The sequence below is a fragment of the Garra rufa genome, chromosome 3 (genome assembly GCF_049309525.1).
Source record: "Garra rufa chromosome 3, GarRuf1.0, whole genome shotgun sequence".
NCBI lineage: Eukaryota > Metazoa > Chordata > Actinopteri > Cypriniformes > Cyprinidae > Garra > Garra rufa.
The window spans coordinates 43268407-43288056 of record NC_133363.1 but is presented as its reverse complement, the minus strand read 5'-3'; the positions used below and the strand labels follow the sequence as shown (position 1 = coordinate 43288056).

General features: G+C 38.0%; 1 protein-coding gene across 1 annotated transcript in view; it reads right to left on the bottom strand.

Annotated features, from left to right (window-relative positions):
- aldh1a2 (aldehyde dehydrogenase 1 family, member A2) overlaps nt 1-18371 on the bottom strand; it is a 29968-nt gene extending 11597 nt beyond the window's left edge. The window contains exons 1-7 of the mRNA XM_073837111.1: nt 18135-18371; nt 7504-7608; nt 6841-6981; nt 4923-5052; nt 2942-3003; nt 1354-1482; nt 867-980 (exon numbers count right to left, since the gene is read on the bottom strand). Of these exons, the coding sequence (XP_073693212.1) occupies nt 867-980; nt 1354-1482; nt 2942-3003; nt 4923-5052; nt 6841-6981; nt 7504-7608; nt 18135-18251 (798 nt within the window). The 5' untranslated portion in view covers nt 18252-18371. The remainder of the gene's footprint in view (nt 1-866; nt 981-1353; nt 1483-2941; nt 3004-4922; nt 5053-6840; nt 6982-7503; nt 7609-18134) is intronic.
- Nucleotides 18372-19650: the final 1279 nt, after the last annotated feature.

Here is a 19650-nt window from a genome sequence, read left to right as displayed (position 1 = left end):
TTTTAGTTGTGTTTTTCTTCTTCTTACCCCTAAGCAAAGAATGAGAGATCTTTCTTTGAGTACATTGGGGCCTTTAAGGTACTATATGAACCTTTTAGGAGTAAATAAGATACAATATTGTGCCTTAAAGGGTGTTTTCCCAGTGACAAGCTGTTAGTTCAAAGAGATAGTTCACCAAAAATTAAAATTCTATAATTAATTACAAATTTGTAAGACCTTTGACCATCGCAAAGAAACAATTTGTTATTTTCTTTGTCAGTTAACGTGCGTTAATGAGAGTACGTGAGGACGTCATGATATTCTTGTGAACGCTCATCAAAGACTGACATTAAAGAGAAGAAATAGTTGAATGAAGTCGTTATTTTTGTTTTCTTTGCGCACAAAAAGTATTATCATAGCTTCAGAAAATTAATTTTGAACCACTGATGTCGCATTGACTATTTTAACAATGTCCTTACTAGCTTTCCAGACCTTGAGCATGGTAGTTGTGTTGCTATCTATGCAGTGTCTCTGATTTCATCAAAAATATTTTAATTTGTGTTCTGACAATGAAAAAAGGTCTTACAGGTTTGGAATGACATGAGGGTGAGTAATTAATGACAGAATTTTCATTTTTGGTTGAACTATCCCTTCAAAGGTACAATTTTGCACATCCCAGTGGTTCCAAATGACTCCTAAAAGTCACTTTGCTACCTGGACTAAAATGCCTAAAATGTTAAATGTGACACACTCTACTCCTGTGAACTTCACTGATGCTTGCGAGTCTACATCAAGAATGTCATTCGAGACAGGGTCTTTGTCACACCGGTGAAAAGGAGGATGAGGGAAAGGGTGTGATTCTTCCATTTGTCAGATAGGAAAATTACCTCAGTCGATCCTGTGAACGCCACTTTGTCTATGCCCATGTGCGAAGCGATTGCGGCTCCTGCGGTTGGCCCGTAGCCTGGCAAAATATTGACGACTCCTGGTGGAAACCCAGCCTGTGAAAACAGTATGAGAGGAAAAAGCTTTATACGAGAGCCGAGCCAAGAACACCACAGGCCGTGGAGGGGGAATCCAGACCCACCCCGACCTCCCTACAGGCCCTGTGGAAGAGAGGATGGACAGAACATCAAAAGGAAGAGAGGAAAATAGGCCTCTTAATCCAAGAGAAAGGGATAGGCAGAACAACAAAAGTTTGGGTGCAGTGGGGAACGATTGATGATATATCACTTATTTGCATGAATGTGTGTTGATGTTGCTTTTGTATCACTTTGATCATTTTACTGCAGTATTATGAATTTATAAATTGATAGATGTCATAATGTTTTATCCCTTTATTCAAAACAATGTTGTATAATCGTTTAGCTGTACCTCTTTGATCAGGGCACCGATGTAGAGGCAGGTGAGAGGGGTCTGCTCAGCAGGTTTCAGGACAACAGTGTTCCCGCAGCTCAGCGCTGGCCCCAATTTCCATGCTGTCATCACCAGGGGGAAGTTCCACTGTACAGACATAGGTCAGGAACTTACTGTGGGAGCTCACTCAGACAACCTCATATCTTTGTTTCTTGAGAGCATACCTCCTTCATTAATGATTTCAGACTCCTGCACATTCATTTGGAAACCGAATGTTTTTAAAACAGAGTCACACCATATTCTGTATCACTTCAGCCTAGTAATCTGTGCCTGTCATTCTCTTACAATCTCTAGAGTGGTAAGCACTGTGGAGGTCTGGAGTGGTAAGCACTTCATCGTCACAATCTATTTTTTAGCTTCCTCGTTTCTATTTCTGTCTTTCTCACCCATGCTTTTCTCTTTCATTATTTCTCAGTTCCTTTTTCTGCCTCACTGGCATTGGTCATGACCTCCTCCTGCCAGTCCGTTTGTTGCCAACCATACAGTGACTAATAAGAATCTCAAACACTTCCAGTAACCTGTGTAACATATTTTAAAGATACAGTGTAATGGAAATAGCTGCAGATATTTTCTGCAGTGTTGTAAAGTACATCTGAGGGTGGGAACTTCAATCTATCGTTTGTTCACTGGATGGATGCATCTGAATGCAAGTTTGCAGAAGTTTATTAAAAAAGGGAAGGGAAAATAAATGAGAAACTGAGAATTCCATGAAATGTCACCAAAAATAAGTCTGTCGTTTCACCAGAAGGTCGAGTTATGACAATTTGATTAAAAATTACAGGGTCAAAAATAACATGCATGGATGAATCATTCATTCACAATAAGATCAAAAACATGAATTTATTGGATTAGAATTTTAAAAATGATACATTAAGAGCCGGGGGTGAAAACTTGTTAAATCAGAGTAAAATTAACTTATTTTGTCTTCTGGGAAACATGTAACTATCTTCTGTAGCCTCTGAAGGGCAATACTAAATGAAAAAAATATGATATTTTGGCAAAATGTACACATCTCCATTCTGTTCAAAAGTTTTCACCCCGGTTCTTAATGCATGGTTTTTCCTTCTGGAGCATGAGTCCCTCAGTTGTCCTCAGTGTGAAAAGATGGATCTCAAAATCATAGTCATTGTTGGAAAAGGTTTAAGATACACAGAAATGCTGGAAAACCAAATAATTTGTGGGACCTGAAGGATTTTCCTGAAGAACAACAGGCAGTTTAACTGTTCAGGACAAACAAGGGACTCATGAACAACTATCACTAAACAAAAAACACAGAACGGTTTATTTTTATAAATTCAACTATTATTTTCTCTTATGGACTATATGTAAACATATTTTATGTGAAATATCTGATTCAGATCAGTACTAAATAAACAATAACATGCATGTTGTATGATTCCTCTTATTTTGGTAAAACAATTAAAATTGTGCAAAATCTGAACCAGGGATGTAAATGTTTGACCTCAACTGTACCTCCCTATTAAGGCCTGAGAATTTTTAAGCAAATTATATTAGGGAAAATCTAAAATAGGGCCAAAACACTCACAGGAACGATCTGTCCACAAACTCCGATGGGCTCGTGTCTGGTAAGGGTGAAATAGTCTCCATCTGTGTGACAGAAAAAACGAAAGGAAAAGGAGTATTAGTCAACACAGGGTAAAATGGTGTCAAATGCACTTCACACTTGTGCTCAGAAAATAAATCAAGACTGATAATATTAAATAAAAGGTGAAAAATAAGTCAAAAGAGCTTTAGATAATATCACTGTCCACAAAAGACCCTGTTTTTGTCTTACGACTACATGGAAAAGAGTACGATAACTCCATCCCTCGCTGTGGAAACATGCAGTTGGCGTAAAGCATCTGGACGAGAGGCATGCCAGTGATTCATCTCACTTGGTGGCCAGATAAGAGAAGGCCAAAAACACACATTCTGTTTGTTTGTGTTGTAATTCTATTATGGATGAGATTGGAAATGAAATAAAGCAAGTCACTGTGAGTTCCCACTATGCAAGTTTGGTTTAGCAACACAACAAAGGCCCAGTGCTGAGCTCCAGCGCTGACAGGGGGATTTACAGTGCTTTTCCCCTCCATTCTTCATTTTTATTTCTCCTGCTGTGAAAATCGTATCATAACAGCATGCAGCAGCATGGGCGCTTGTTTGTGTAAGATGAGAGAGTGAATATGAGGGGGACATTATCAAATACAAAAATGACTGGGGTGTGTGCGTAAATATTAGAGCATGAGCCAATCAGAGAGAAATGGTGACAGACAGTATTGGAATGTACAATAATTACACGGACGCCCGACGGCGGACACCTCTCTCGATTCCCTCTAACCCAAGTGGCCCATGTGACAGGGGGCCCTGAAGGGCGGCTCCACGATCTCCCCCGCGCACACATACTTGCACACTAATGGCTGCACCGTGACATCAGAGCTGCAAGTCTACTGCTGTCCCGTAGTCTCCAGGCTCCCTGCCGCGTTCCTTTCAAACAACTAAATTAGCCAGAACAGACCCCCAGTGCCCCCCCGTGCCCCGTAGTGCCCCCCGGCCCCGTAGCTGTCACTGTGCTCCACCGATGGCAGCGCTCCACAGGAGGGCGGCCATTAGCACTCAGATTTATAACTGTTACGGGACCTCGTCTGTTTACCCTCAGTGCACCTTCATAACCCCACAACATCTCCTGCAGGCCTCAGAGAAAACACAGCTCTAACCCGGCTTAGAGCTGTGTTCTCTCTGCTCAAGGTCAGACTTCCTAAAATGTCTAGGATGGGCCTGCACCTAAAGGTCTGGTCTGCATTCACATAATGACAGTTTCCAGTCCAGTGCGCCTGTATCTTCCATGCTCTCCAAAACGGCTGCTTTTGCATCGCTGTGTCACCAGCTTTCGTATTCATACAGTTTATATCAGTGACATTATGTGATTTTGGATATATAAAGTACAGAAGTAAAGTAAATAATTTTTTGTTATATTGTGAATTAAAATTACAATTTAAAACAAGTTTTCTGTTTTAAAATGGTAGGAAATTGACAAAATATCTTCATGGAACATGATCTTTACTTAATATCCTTATGATTATTTGCAAAAAAAAATAAAAAAATAAAAAAAAGGAAAATTGATCATTTTGACACATACAATGTATTTTTGGCTATTGCTACAAATATACCTGTGCTACTTGGTTTTGTGGTCCAGGGTCACACATATTTAATAATTAAATAATATTTTTGGAAATCTAAAATGAAATGTCAAATAATTACAGTATTTATTATGTTTTATCGCGCAAAATGCACTCACTGCTTTTCTTTTTTATGTTTGTGAGCGCCTGTTTACTATGAGACAAAACTTGGCATCAAGGCTAACTTTTGTGGTTACTAAAATGCTTTAAAAATCTACTTCTAAAACCCCCAAAAGTTTTGTGGTGATATCCTTAGAATGATCAGGCCCCCCACCCATTCAAACACTCCAATAATTTGCATGTTGCCTATTTCTATGGTAATGATTTAAGACAGGATGAGCATGAGCTTACCAGTCGGAATCGTGGAACCGTGGATCTTATCTGCCCATCCAGCAAAATATCGAAAAGTTTTAATGGTTCCCTGAAGATCCACAAAGACGGAGGAGAGGAAAGGTTTCCCAGTGTCCAGAGACTCCAGGGTCTGGGAGGAGAGAAGGAAGATGAGAGTGTGGGCGTGTGATGAAAAATCGCTCATAGAGATTAAACCTGACACCCCCCCCCATGCTGCATTCAGACTAAGCATATCTAAAGCACACACTTACATCTGCTCCCCTAAGAAACATGATACTCATATAGTCATCACCAGAGACCTGACTTTGTTATCTCTGTGTCAGCCAGCCATGATTTCTTATCGACGTGGGATTAGATTGATATAAAGAGTGATCGTAACCACATGGACGTCACATTTCTCTTTCAAAGCAATTTGCTCTGACACTTGTTCAGAGCTGGATGGAGAAAATCTGTTGTTTCAGTCCATTTAAGACAAAGTCTAAACTGTAACATGAAAGAGATTTATTCAAAATGGCTACAGCAGGCTTTGGAGAGCTGCATGCATGTACAAACATAGCACTTTTGTTTCTGAATCTGTCTCTTTAGACACATCTCCGTGAGTGGGAAGTAAAAGCAGATGTCCAGGGCGGAAGAACGCCGGAGATAAAAGCACGTCACGGAACGGAACAATACCTCTTTTTTACGTTTCGCTCTTAACCTAAGTGATCGTTAGCACCCAAAGGTCATGTGTTGTCATTATCATGGGTTTCAGACATTTGCACGTCAAATCAAAAAACAACAACTCCTACGGCTCCTGCCATGAAGTTTCAATAAGCCTGAGGCAGACAGACAGGCCCACTCATTAGACACTTGCTTATTGTTGTGAGCGTCTTTGTCTGCTCAGATGGCTCTGTCCTGTTAAATCTGATTCTCACTCACCGAAAACTGGCACTGACTAGAATGAGACTTGGTTTAAGTCTGGCCAGATGACCACTGGTTCGTGAGTGAAGGTGATAGTTATGAGGGAGTCGAGACTGATGTCAACAAAAGAGCATGGGTCAGGCATTTTGGATGTAATTGAGCAGAACATACAGAACTAATTATCAGATACATATTAAAGAAATCTAAAAAAAAAAAATGATGCTGGATTTTCATTTTGAAAATGCCTATTTTGAGAAGAAGAAGAAAGAATCAGATGCTGTCTTTTTAAATGCAAATGATACCTTAGATACTCTGCCAAAAATCATGTTTGGTTTTGATTAGCATGTTTATCATGCTGAAATCATGCGTTTTAAAGCTGTATCAGTTTATACTTTTGATATACGGTTTTCTGAGCACACACATCTGAAGTACATGCACAGAAAGCGGCTGTTGTACAGCATGTGAGTACAAAAAGTTCTCTTTCTTGTCTTATTGCGCTTAAACTGTCACATACACACAGGTTTATGTTAAAAAGACACGAGTTACAAAATCAGTTGTTTATGTCTACAAAGGTAAGACATGTTTATATTAGATCTCTGTGACAGCAGCGTAATATATAGTCAATAAATCTCTCTTGTCTCCTTTGAGGCTGGGACTCTAAATAGTGTTCATGCTCATCTGTGCAGCCAACAACAGAACAGTTAGCATGCTTTGCTCTAACTTTTGCCATTGCCTTAGAACTGGTACACCGTTGTCGCTTGTGAAAACACAATGGCGATGCCACTTGCAGATTAAGGCTCACCCAAAAAAAAAATCCTGGGTTGGTCTTTTTCCCATTTTCCTGGATGGTAGATGCACCTGGGACTCGTTTATAGCACTTAAACGCGGAAAAGGTCAGATTTTCATGATATGTAATTTAGAACACTGGAATAGGTGTGTCCTGATTCATTAAAAATATATCTATGACTATAGTCATAGCAAAAAAGATGTCAAACCAAGTGTTGGATGAAGTACTCACAGCAAGGTAGGCACTGTCTCTTTCCACCAAGTCAGCTAGCTTAGACAACAGCCTCCCACGTTCAGATGCATCCATCTTCCTCCATACTGAACCCAGAGAGAAGGCCGAACGTGCAGCCTGCACTGCTTTGTCCACATCAGCCTAAGAGAAAGGCAAACAGAGGGGATCGAACAGAGAGAGACAGAAACAAGAGGAGGAGAGAGGAGAGCATTTAATGATATAACCTTATCCTGTAAACAGGTGTTTGTCCACCTCTGGGACAAATTAAATCCATTCATTCCGGATGAGTCTCAATGACTTCCCCAGTTGCACGTTCAGGGGGTCTCTGTTTCCTGTATCCATTCTGGTTTTCCACACTTTCTGCCTGATTTACAGAGAGGAACTACAGCCTCTAGCTTGCTTAACCACATTAGACTGAACTACAGCCCCCTCCCTCCCTCTCTTTCAATTCTGGATGCTTATTCATGCTGAGTGAAGGCTGAAAGTGAGAAGCACAATAGCGGTGCTGGACGACTAAATGTAGTCCAGCAGAGCAATTGTGCCAAACCTGTTTCTGGCAATGGTTTGACCAATTACCAAATACACACTTTGCTGACAAACACACTAGCATGCTAAGAAAGCACACACACACACACACACACACACACACACACACACACACACCTTATCAGCTTCTTGGACGTCGCAAATCTTCTCTCCTGTAGCCGGGTTGTATGTGCTGAAGACCTTACCGCTCACAGAATCATGCCATTCGTTATTAATAAAAATCTACAGGGAAAGAAGAGAAAGATATAGTTTAGTTTAAGGCCCCCTTTCAAAAACAACAACAACAAAACTCGAAAATCAGTGATAAACAGTAACAAAGTGTGTATACCCCAAAACTAAAGGCAAGGCAAGGCAAGGCAAGGTGAGGCAAAGTTTATTTATATAGCACATTTCATACACAATTGTAATTCAAAGTGCTTTAAAAAAAATAATAATAAAAATAAAGAAATAAAGAGTTTATTTGAATAAACTTTTATTAAAATAAAGTATAAAAATGGCATAATACAAAAAACTATACACATTTATATAACAAAAAAATGAAAAAGTCACAAACACAATGAAATTAACTTAAACTAACACTTAAAATAAAAATATGACCCTGGACCACAAAACCAGTCAAGTAGCATGGTTATATTTGTAGCAATAGCCAAAAATACATTGTATGGGTCAAAATGATCTTTTAGTCTTTTATGCCAAAAATCATTAGGATAGTAAGTAAAGATCATGTTCCAAGAAGATATTTTTTAAATATCCTACCATAAATATATCAAAACGTAATTTTTTTTTTTTTTTTTTAGAAATTTTGATTTGCTAAGAACTCCATTTGGACAACTTTAAATGCTATTTTCTCAATATTTTGTTTTTTTTGCACCCTCATTCTTTCTGATGATGTATAAATCTCAATTTCAAAATATTGACCCTTATGACTAGTTTTGTGGTCCAGGGTCACAAATGTAACAAAAAAAATAAAATCAAATTCAAAACGTTAACCAAAACTACAATGATATCTCAGTGATACTAAAATAACATGCATATACATTTCAATTTCAAAGTGAAGAAACTGAGATTGTGAACAAATTATTGTTTTAAGGTAATTTTGTTATGCTGAACCTACTGAATTCAATCATATATTGAACTGGATGGAGCGAGACTCCAGAGTTCAAACCTATAAGCTCTATTCTATGTGCCTGTCTTCTTTTACTCATGATTTGGATACTATGTCCACCACTACTAAAACTGATGTAACAAAAAAAGACAACTGTTTGCATGAGAATTAAGCATTTTAATGCAGAATATGTCAAACACCATCCACAAAATGTGCATCTTGGACCCATGAGGAATTAGAGTGAGTTAGTAACTTCATGATGATGCACAGAATTAAAAGAGACAGTGTTTCTCCCCTTGTGTGTTTCATGGTTGTGGTGTGAGAGGAATCTCTGGGAACCGTGTGCTATTGCAGGGCTGCCCAATATCACTCTCTTGGGAGTGATCCAACAACCAGACAGAAAGAGGTGGGGGAAAGGGGAAAGGAGAGATAAATCCCTATCACACACACACAAATGCGCACACAGATAGACCTGCATACATACGCACAGTCGCACACAAATGCAGAGATACACAAAGACACACATTTCACAACATCACTGCTCGTTTACGAGATCATAAAACACGGGCCGCACTCTGGCTCTGGTGATGCGTTAAAAGAAGCGGCCCGTAAAACAACCACCTCAGATTCCAAAAGATGGATTTTTCAAGCTCGATAAAGAAGAAAATGAAAATACATCTTTCCCTATGCACACCAATTGTTTGCAAAGCGCACAACATACTACGCATAAGGCAAGAGTGATTTCAATATTCAGTTGAAGACTTATAGTACTTGACTGATACGGCGTTAAAGCATCTACATAAACTCTTCCTGTCATCTGCATAGAGGAAGACGTCCGGTTCAAAGTGAACCATGGCCCTGGGCCTCCTCCGACTCTCCAACATGTTTACTAATGTAAACTTACAGGCTTAAGTACAATTTAATTGGCTGTAAACCAAGAGGCGCGTTTACTTTAGAACAGGTATAAAATGCCAGTTGACTTGGAGGCGGTTCAAGCTGCCTCAGTCACTCCCACTCTCTGTTTCCCCTAAAACTGGCACGAATAAATCATTCCTGGTCAGGGTAGGTATCAGTCTGTACCACGCTGATTCCTCTCAGATACGTTTACATCAGACTCCCTTTTCTCTCTCTCTCTCTCGCTCCTCACAGGCCTCTTGCATTAAGGGGGCCACCTTTAATCTGACTCTCATTTGGAGCACTTCATAAAAGTGTCAGTGGCCTCGTCGAGCCGAGGGCCTGTTACAAAAACAGAAAGCCCCGTAGAGGAGCGAATTAGTTTTAAAATTTATAGAGGCCACTGTAGTGGAATGCCTTAAATCAGGGGCAGACTGTGACAGGCCAGTGGGCCCGGGAAGAATGTAGACGGTGGGTAGCTTTATGCTCTTCGTAACCCCACACTTACGGCACCCCGGAATGGAGGAGAGGGGAATGCTGGGTGAGCCACGGACTGGGCCACCATCTAAATCACGACTAGAAAAAGGCGACCATTAGAGGCCATTTGGCCCAGTCTTCCCTGAGCTCTGGGGGCTCTCGGACTTTTGTCTCTTCCCATTGAGAAAGTTGATAAAGAGCGACAGGCCGGTGCAGTAAATCAACTCTCAAGCTTTCTTTATACTTTGGCTTTGATTAAAGAAAAGGGATAAGAACGCAAGTGCAAAAGTGCAAAAATTCATATTGATCACCGCTTCTATGCCGTAACCCTGCTGGAGGCTTCAGCAGAGCTGTAAAGAACTTGACTAATTGTGCTTCATTACTATACTTAAGCATTATTTGGGGGAATTCGTACTTTACTATCGAAACGGAACACTTCCAACACAATTACATCACCAAAAGATACTTTTTACTTGTTTTCACAGGTTACAATGACATAAATCCCCACACTTTTTGTCCATTTTAGTGAATTAACAAGACAAAATAAACACAAATTATGCTAACATTTAAAGTTATGGTCCATATTTGTGACTCTAGACCACAAAATCTTTTAAAAAAATGGGTCAAAATGATTGATTTTTCTTTCATGCCAAATATCATTGGGATATTAAGCAAAGATCATGTTCTATGAGGATATTTTGTAAATTTCCTACCGTAAATACATCAAAGCCTAATTTCTGATTAGTAATATGCATTGATAAAAACTTCATTGGGACAACTTTAAAGGTGATTTTCTCAATATTTTGATTTTTTTTTTTGCACCCTCAGATTCCAGATTTTCAAATAGTTGTATCTCGACCAAGTAGTGTCCTACCCTAACAAACCACTCTTCAATGGAAAGCTTATTTATTCAGCTTTCAAATGAGTTATAAAGCCCAATTTACAAAAAAATGTACCCTTATGACTGGTTTTGTAGTCCAGGGTAGACATAATAAAAAGCATTACTAAATAGGGGGAAACCTAACTCAAGTGTAAACATGGTCGACAAACAGTCTATAAACAACTATATTCAACTGTCAAACAGCTAAAATATTTGTTGAATTTACAGTTTAATAATGACTACTGACAAGTTTCAAGACACTGGATATTATTATGATATTTTTATTAAAGAGGTGAACTTTAAAGTTTTGATCATCACTAAAAAAAGCACAGTATGCTCAATTGAATACTTTTTTTGCACCATATTTCTGACTCTGGACCACAAAACCAGTCGTAAGTAGCATGGTTAAGTAGCAACAGCCAACAGTACATGGAAAGAATCAAAATGATCAATTTTTCTTTTAAGCCTAAAATCATTAGGATATTAAGTATCCTACCGTAAATATATCAAAACTTAATTTTTGATTAGTATAATGCATTTCTAAGAACTTCATTTGGACAGCTTTTAAGGTGATTTTCTCAATATTTCGATTTTTTTGCACCTTCAGATTCCAGATTTGCTAAAAGCAAAGAAACATTGTAATTGTAAACAATGTAATTTTACTTAACTTTTTTGCTTTTGAAACTGAAAAAATGTGAAAAAAGTGTCTTTATACTTTTTTTTTAAGATTTTCACTCACATTCTCACCCACAATTTAACTTCAAATCTCATTATTTTTAACAGCTCAAAGCTATAAATATAGTAGAGTTTATTTGAGGCTGAGTGCTGTAAGAATTTCCAAACTTGAGTTGAGTACGAACACTAACCGCCAAGCTGTGACAACTAGATTTTGTTTACGACAGCAGGGGGCCAGAAAATGTATTATCTTGTAAACAAAACAGCCACTTGATGCGGTACACAAACAGAAAGAGAAGCGCTGCCAGTTCATCCTACGCTAACACATTGTACTACAGGCTGTTACGAAATCGGACAGAGTGCGGATAGGTTAGGATTTTACGCGCAGGCCACAGCGCAAGACAGCTGCAAACATTTAGAATCACTCCATGTTTTTTTATTCAAGCTGTCAGTCTCGCAGTGCTGACTGCGCTCGTCTGCAAAGCTAATTAGATGGTGAGATATGCAGTGCCTATCATAAACAGATTGTGGAAGAGGGACCCACGGCGTAGGATGACAGCATCACTAGGCTTATGCTCCTTATTGCTGAGATTTTTATCACCAGCATTACTTCACACAGGAAAGAGGGTTATCGGCCACAAAGGCGGGAGGTCGACTTTGCTCCTCTGGGAGAGCTAGAACTAGAGAAGAGTCGTTTTTGGGGGGGTGACTCGAATGACTCTAGCAGTTGTACAAAGCTGATCCGTTTCTCATCTGCCCAGGCGAGCTCTCTGGAGGCTTCGCACAACTGCAGGAGGAAGCGGAGCGGGAACGGGGACGGAGAATGCCAAAGCTCACGCTATAGCCAGCGAAACATCTGTTTGGCCGCCAGCACCTTCTAATGGCTCAGACACATGAGGGATATTTAATGGCAAACATTTCTTGGCCATTGTAAAAAGATTCTTTTTTTATATGTGCGCTTTATCTGTGGTTTCGTGGAACAGGCCGGGATTCCAGAGCCAGACGGATCCTAACAGGGCACCTGCAACCCGGCTCTCGGTCTGCACAGGAAGTTTCATATCCTTTCCAGAGCAGCTCACTTTCACTCTGAAACTGGACACACTTCAAGATGTTGATAATTACTGATGTTACAGGAGAAGAGGGAGCTTAAAACATGGAACTGAGACTGTATGTCATGTTCTCACTCTCTCTTTTCTGTAACATAATTCATTGCAATTACTAAAAGTGAATGTCAAATTGTGCAACATATGTTAGTCTACAGAGCAGGTTGACAGGGACGCCCCTACCGTCTATCTTAGTTAGCATTACATGCGAAAAGTGTAAAAATGTGAGTCTAAAGTGATAAAACTTTACAATAAGTCTCAATTTATTAATAATATATTTAGTAAATAAACAACAGTATTTAGTATTTTAGTATTCATCAATTTTAAAATGTCTTAAGAGTAAACACTGACAATAATTCATGTGTTCTGAACAAATATGAACAATGAACAAAATCATATTTATTACATTAAAAAAAAAATATATATATATATATATATATAACTTAGTATCAATTTGATATATATGAATTATGAATTAACAGATAATAGATTATTATAGATTAATTACCAAACTCATAAAATCTTTGTTCATCTTCGGAACACAAATTAAGATATTTTGATGAAATCCAAGAGCAGAAAATGCAGTAAGGACATCAGTAAAATAGTTTTAACCTACGAGAATACTTTTTGTGCGCAAACAACAAAAAAAAGACTTAATTGAACAATTCTTCTTCCCCGCTTCACCGTCTGCCGCCTTTATCGAGAGTGCCATGACCACGCATGAATAAAGTCTTTATTTTAGTTTTCTTTGCTCCCAAAAATTCCCCAAATTCTTAAAATTTACAAATTACAAATTCTTGATCTTACTACCTTTCTGGGCCTGGGAACATTTAAGTTACATTGCTGTCTATGCAGGGTCAGAAAGCTTTCGGATTTAATAAAAAATATTTTAATTTGTGTTACGAAGATGAATGAAGGTCTTACGGGTTTGGAACAACATGAGGTTGAGTAATTAATGACAGATTTTTTTTTATTTTTGGGTGAACTATCTCTTTAAGTTCTGTTGTAATCTTTTATTTGTTTGTATATCTGTGTTTAAATTGAAGTAAAGTAGCTGGAACAAACATGCTATCGCCAATAATACAAACACAAATCAGGCTTTTTGTTCCTGAGGGAGAAAAACAGCGCAAAGGCCAAAGATAATCAATAAGGAAGATGTGAAGAAAAGATCAAGAGTAAAAGAGGGGAAAAATTATAAGTCAAAGCAAAAGAGGGTGAGAGAGAGAGAGTCCTCACTGTGCAGCTTACAATAAATCATGCTTCTCAGTGTATGCTCTACTTTGGCCGCTGTTTGATGTGAAGAAATGGTGGGTTTTGAAGTGAAAAACTCCAGAGGTATGGGACAGACTCTCGTAAGTCAGGGCCACTGACCCTAACAGTGAGACACGGCCATATATTACACCCTGCTGGACAGCTTCTAGAGCAGAAAACCCCCCTGACTCCCATCTGTACTATCTCATGCACTGACGGATTGATGGGGCCTACCTCATTCACTCAAGCTGTCTCCCAGATTAGCTTACAAAAGTCCTCACTTCAGCGCACACTACTGTCCTGGCTGGATGCTTAAGCCCTTAAAATATAAAGACATGTCCAACAAATGGCTGTCAAGTGTCTTTTTTCTCCTTGAAGCTCTCAGTATAGAGAAACATACACGTGCACAGACAAATTACTCACTTCTGTTTCATCAAGATATTTGGGGAAATCAAGATAAAGAAAGTCGTGCAGGTTTAGAGTGACATAAAGGTGAATTATACCTTGAACATGCAAAGATTACCTCTATATTGTATATCATTGATAAATTCCACTGACTGCAAACCACATCTAATCCAAATGTGCAATTGTTACTTGCACAGCACAGGGGAAAGCGAGAAAGTAATATCCTGTCTCCTGTTTCCATCTTCTTCCAGGTTTTAATCTCAAGAGTCTGCTTCACTTATGTTATAACTGAATGGAGTGAGCAAATCATCACTCTGCCTGCTGGAATCCAACACCTCTTTTTCAAAAAGACTCCTGGGTCCTAATCAATTACACTGATACACACACCTATCAACATAACCTTTCCTTTCTGTTTCTCTCTTCCATCCGAAGAGAAAAAAAGAAGAGAAAACATCCATAACCAGCCATCACCGGAGACAAATTTATGGCTTCCTCAGTGCCATTATCAGCCCAGTGGGCCAGCAGACAGAGAAAGAGAGAAAGAGAACTCCTTCAGCAGACTAGCTCTCCCGTGACCAGTCAAACATGCACTCTTTATACAGCGTGTGGAGTCAAGAGGAAATTCGGTAAGACTGTAAAGTGTATTGAGCTCAGGTGTCTGCAGCAAACAACAGGACTTTAAGAAATATCGGTGTGATAAGCGGAAGCTCGGTTGTAAATGTTCAATGGCATGGCAGATAACTTCCTTATCGGTGTGTTCAATCACAAGTCTGTAACAAATACAGGTGTAGTGACTCACATAATAAGCACATATGTATTTGGTGGGGTGAAAAGTTTACTGGGGAGCACAAAGTCCATGTTGTAGCAACTTTGTTGTTGTACTTTCACTGTCGTTTCACTGTGCAAGAAACAATCCTAACTATTCAGGTTATTTAGATTTAGCGTTGAATGAAAAAAAAGGATCCGCAGTCACTTAGAAACTTAATGTTTTAAGACACTACCAGTCAAAGGTTTTTTTAATGTTTTGAAGCAGTTCTCTTCTGCTCACCAAGCCTGCATTTATTTGATCCAAAGTACAGCAAAAACAGTACAATTGTGAAATATTTATACTTTTTAAAATAACTGTTTTCTATTTGAATATATTTTGAAATGTAATTTATTCCTGTGATTTCAAAGTTTAATTTTTAGCATCATTACACCAGTCACATGATCCTTCAGAAATCATTCTAATATTCTGATTTGCTGCTCAAATTGTATTATTATTATTATTATTATTATTATGATTACGACTATTATGTTGAAAACAGCTGAGTATAATTCTTTCAGGTTTCTTTGATGAATAGAAAGTGCAGAGGAATAGCATTTATCTGAAATAGAAATCTTTTGTAACATTATAAATGTCTTTATCATAACTTTTAATCAATTTAAAGCATCCTTTCTAAATACAAGTATTAATTTCTAGAATTTCTCCCTCCTTTGTGTAGAATATAATGTTACAAAAGCTATTTAATTCAGATAAATGCTGATCTTTGGATCAGCAACAACAACAATAAAGTGTTTCTTAAACAGCAAATCAGCCTATTAGATCTAAAGGATCATGTGACAATGAAGACTTGAGTAATGTTGCAAAAATGTAACTTTAATCACAGAAATAAATTTTATTTTAAAACATATTCAAATAGAAAACAGTTATTTTAAATAGTAAAAAATAAAAAAATAAAAAAATAAAAAAAATTCAGAATTGTACTGTTTTTGCTGTACTTGGGATCAAATTAATCCAGGCTTGGTGAGCAAAAGAGACTTCTTTAAAAAAACATTAAAAATCTTACTGTTCAAAAATTTTTGACCGGTAGTGTGAGTACAGATCCTGCTTTTTCCATTTGAAATAATTACATTTTTTACTGATCTACGCACCCTAAGTATCGGTTGAACACAGTGATTTTACATTTTAAAAAATCAAAACTGCAGTACTTATTATATTGAGTGTTACTTTTATAAATAAGGCTTTCAATGAATAAAATAAATAATTTAAAATACAATTATAATGTTTTAGAAACATTATGCAAGATATATTTATTAATATAATAAAAAGTAATAATAAATAAATACAAAACATTACTATGACTGTGTCTAATAACCAAACGCTCACTAGAACAAACCATTAATTGCTGTAAAATGTGTTTTGTAATGATTACTGTATTACCTAACTGAATTAGTTGCCACCACCTCTCCCTTTCACTGCGTGATATTAATTATTTTACTTTAAAAGCCAAAACTGGATGTGATTCAGTATTTACATAAGTGGTTGACAGTGATAGAGGAATGAGATGTTAAGTGTGCCTATTAATGATATTTCCATAACTCAGCGTCTCTGGCATTAAAGCGCTGCTCATTAACAGCACAGAAAACACAACTTAAAAAGTCTCCAAGGAGTTTCGCTAAAATGGTTTAACCTCAGACTTGCACAAATAATAAAAAACTTGGCTCTGCGTTGACTACATTTGAAAGAATAGTATTGATTGGGCATATTTGGGCTGTTACATCAGAGCCTGTGCTGCGCTGCACCAGGCACACAGAATCAAAAGTGAGAGGGGGTGGGGATAGAGAGAAAGAGACCAAGAGAAAGAGGAAGATGGAAAAGGGTGTGAAGGGAGTTCACATCACTAATGCCCAAATTGGAACCCCACACACACCCATACAAGCAGCACACAAATTCCTGAGGATGAATCCTTCTCACACTCCCATGCGCTTCTGAAAGCAGGTTTGCGATGAGAGCAGGAGATGCAGGGTGTGTGTCGCAGGTGTCTCCAGCTTTCACTCAGGCTGAACTTTAGTCTCTACTACAATGATTGGCCTGAACTGCACTTTGACTTTATCTCCTTACCTCACAGCAATAAAATTATTAGTCAAAACAAAACCAGCATGATTTAAGATGGCATTACCAACAAAACAAGAGAGATTATATTTTATAACCATTTTAAATAAATCACATAAGTCATAAATCACTTCTTAGTTTCAAAGAGATTGATATAAGGAATCACGCATAATAGTGCTGAAACTGAAAAAAATTAATGTTTGGACTTTGACATGCTGGCATGCTTTGCCTTCTTTCCATTGTAGTAGGCAATACCAACCCTGCAATTTCAGTGCTGTATAAAGTTTTAAATCTTCTAGGTGGCATTTAACACAAGTGTTCTTATATTACAAACACATGATCTGGCTTGCAAATAGTCATTGACGTTACATAAAAGATGCGCTGTGGTCACAATAATAAACATGGCGTGTTTCTGACTTTTTTTTGTCATGAGCATAAACAAATTATGAATAATTTAGATACTAGGCTTATCCACAGAATTAAAAAGAGAAAGAGGCGGATCTCTAAAGCGCACCGACATGCCCATAATCTAAAGCAAAGTCGTAAATAATAACAACAACAACCTGTTTAAGGTAAAACATCCTAAAAGGTTTAAATAAGATTATTAAAGCTCTATGGGCTCTCATTTATCACTATATTAAGTGTGAGAAAAATTTTCATGATCGACATCCCTCTGCATTAGATAACATGCAGCATAACTGGACTTTCATACTCTCTATATAAACACAAATGAAGTTATTTTGTGTTATTAGAATAAACGGGCAATCGATAGGTTTATTGGAAACAGCACACCAATTATACTGCGTACCTAAAAAATAATCCATAGAGCCAAAACTTGTGCAGACAATCCTCCTGAGCAAGTCATCAACTTCCGTACTTATATCTAAAGAATACTACTGTTACATTCGGTTTAAATGCATAAGTATGAGCCTGTTATCTATGCCATGGTTGCAACACGTTGCGTTTCTTGACCAGTGATTTGTTTGCGCGCAGTCACAACAAATCAAACGTGTCATCTCTCACGCATTCTCCGCTTAGGCAACTTTATGATTCTTGAAAGAAGTTGTAAAAAGTCTCACGAACCTTAGTGTACTTGATTTCAGGATTGGGTACCGGTGAGGGCACCAGATGAAGAGATGCCATGAGCGCAGCCGGGTCGTTCTTCACCTCTCCTGGCAGTTCAACTTTACTGGAGGTCATTGCGTCTCTTGAAGATGCCGGTTGGCTTTTTTTCTGCCGATTTGCGATCACTACTTTGGAATCCTTCCTGTGTTTATAACCAGGTGTCAGCCCTGGTCCATTTTTATTGGGCAGAGAATAGGGCCGTCCTCCTAATATAATTAAAATGGAGCATTTACATAAACTACTCTCTCTCCCTTTCTGACCATACTGAGTGAGATAGATACCACCCACTCTCAAGACAACAGTATGTAGGAGTATCACGATTTATCAGGAAGAAATTAAACTGACAAGCAGTAGTAAACTGCACTGTAAAAATGTTTTGTCAGGTAACCTGAAAATGTGCTTTATGTGGAACTAAATGATCAGCTTCAAGTCAAAATAGTGTATTATTTTACAAATTAATAGCCTACATTGAGTAACACAACTGAATGTTAACGCAGACTCGTTTTAAAGTAAAGATCTGCTTTAAAAATAATTTATAACACATTTATTTAATAAGAACGTGTCTAAAGACACTTTTCATGTGTTTTACAGTAAAAAGTTCAAAATTATATATCTTTTTTTGCTATTTTAAGATTTTTAAAGGTTTTTAAAAGAATAATGTAAACGGTAGGTTACATAGACCACTCTATTATTCCTTTTAAACTCTTTCACTAGTCACTAAAGTGTGTTCTGCAGACAGTTTGCTATCTAAAAGTAGGCTACAATATTTAAAAAATTAAGTTAGCTAGGGTTTCTTTCCGTTGGGGTGCTCAAACTGTCACGTAAACGTTAAAGTTTTCTTTGGCAGAGCCCGTTTGCCCCTTTCATTCTCACAGATTCTCCTGTAACATGTCTATCCCCTCAGAATGTTATTCGACTATCTACATCAAGCGATCACAGGTTATTTCCTCGTCGTCCCTCCTGCCGCGCCGGGACTCAGTTAGCATTTACCTCAGAATATCCAATAAACATTAAAGACCATCTAAAAGGGCTTTTAACACTCTCAAAGACGTTGTGGTTTAAAGGATTAGCCAACACAGACATTCACACTTCCACTGTGTAACTGGTGGATAAGGAAGCTCTTCAAAACACCGGATCGCGGCAAAAACATCTACGATTATGTCGCAGATAAATAAAACAAATAATCGCCTTCACACTTCCACGGAGGGCTAACCAGAGAAATCTTTTAGGAGATTAGCCTAATCTTGGGAGTCGGAAGCGTTTATAGACTAGCTACCATGACTTTGTCTGTAGCTGCATCACACTTTAAGTCAAATTATTGGCCTAATTGTTTATGTATTCATATAATGATGTTATGTACTGTCATAAAATGTTGCTGTTCACAGTGTGTCATGCTATTAAATAAATAAATAAATGTGTCTGTCTGTCTGAACGAGTAAATAAATATAAAACAATTTATTTGGGAAAGAAAATG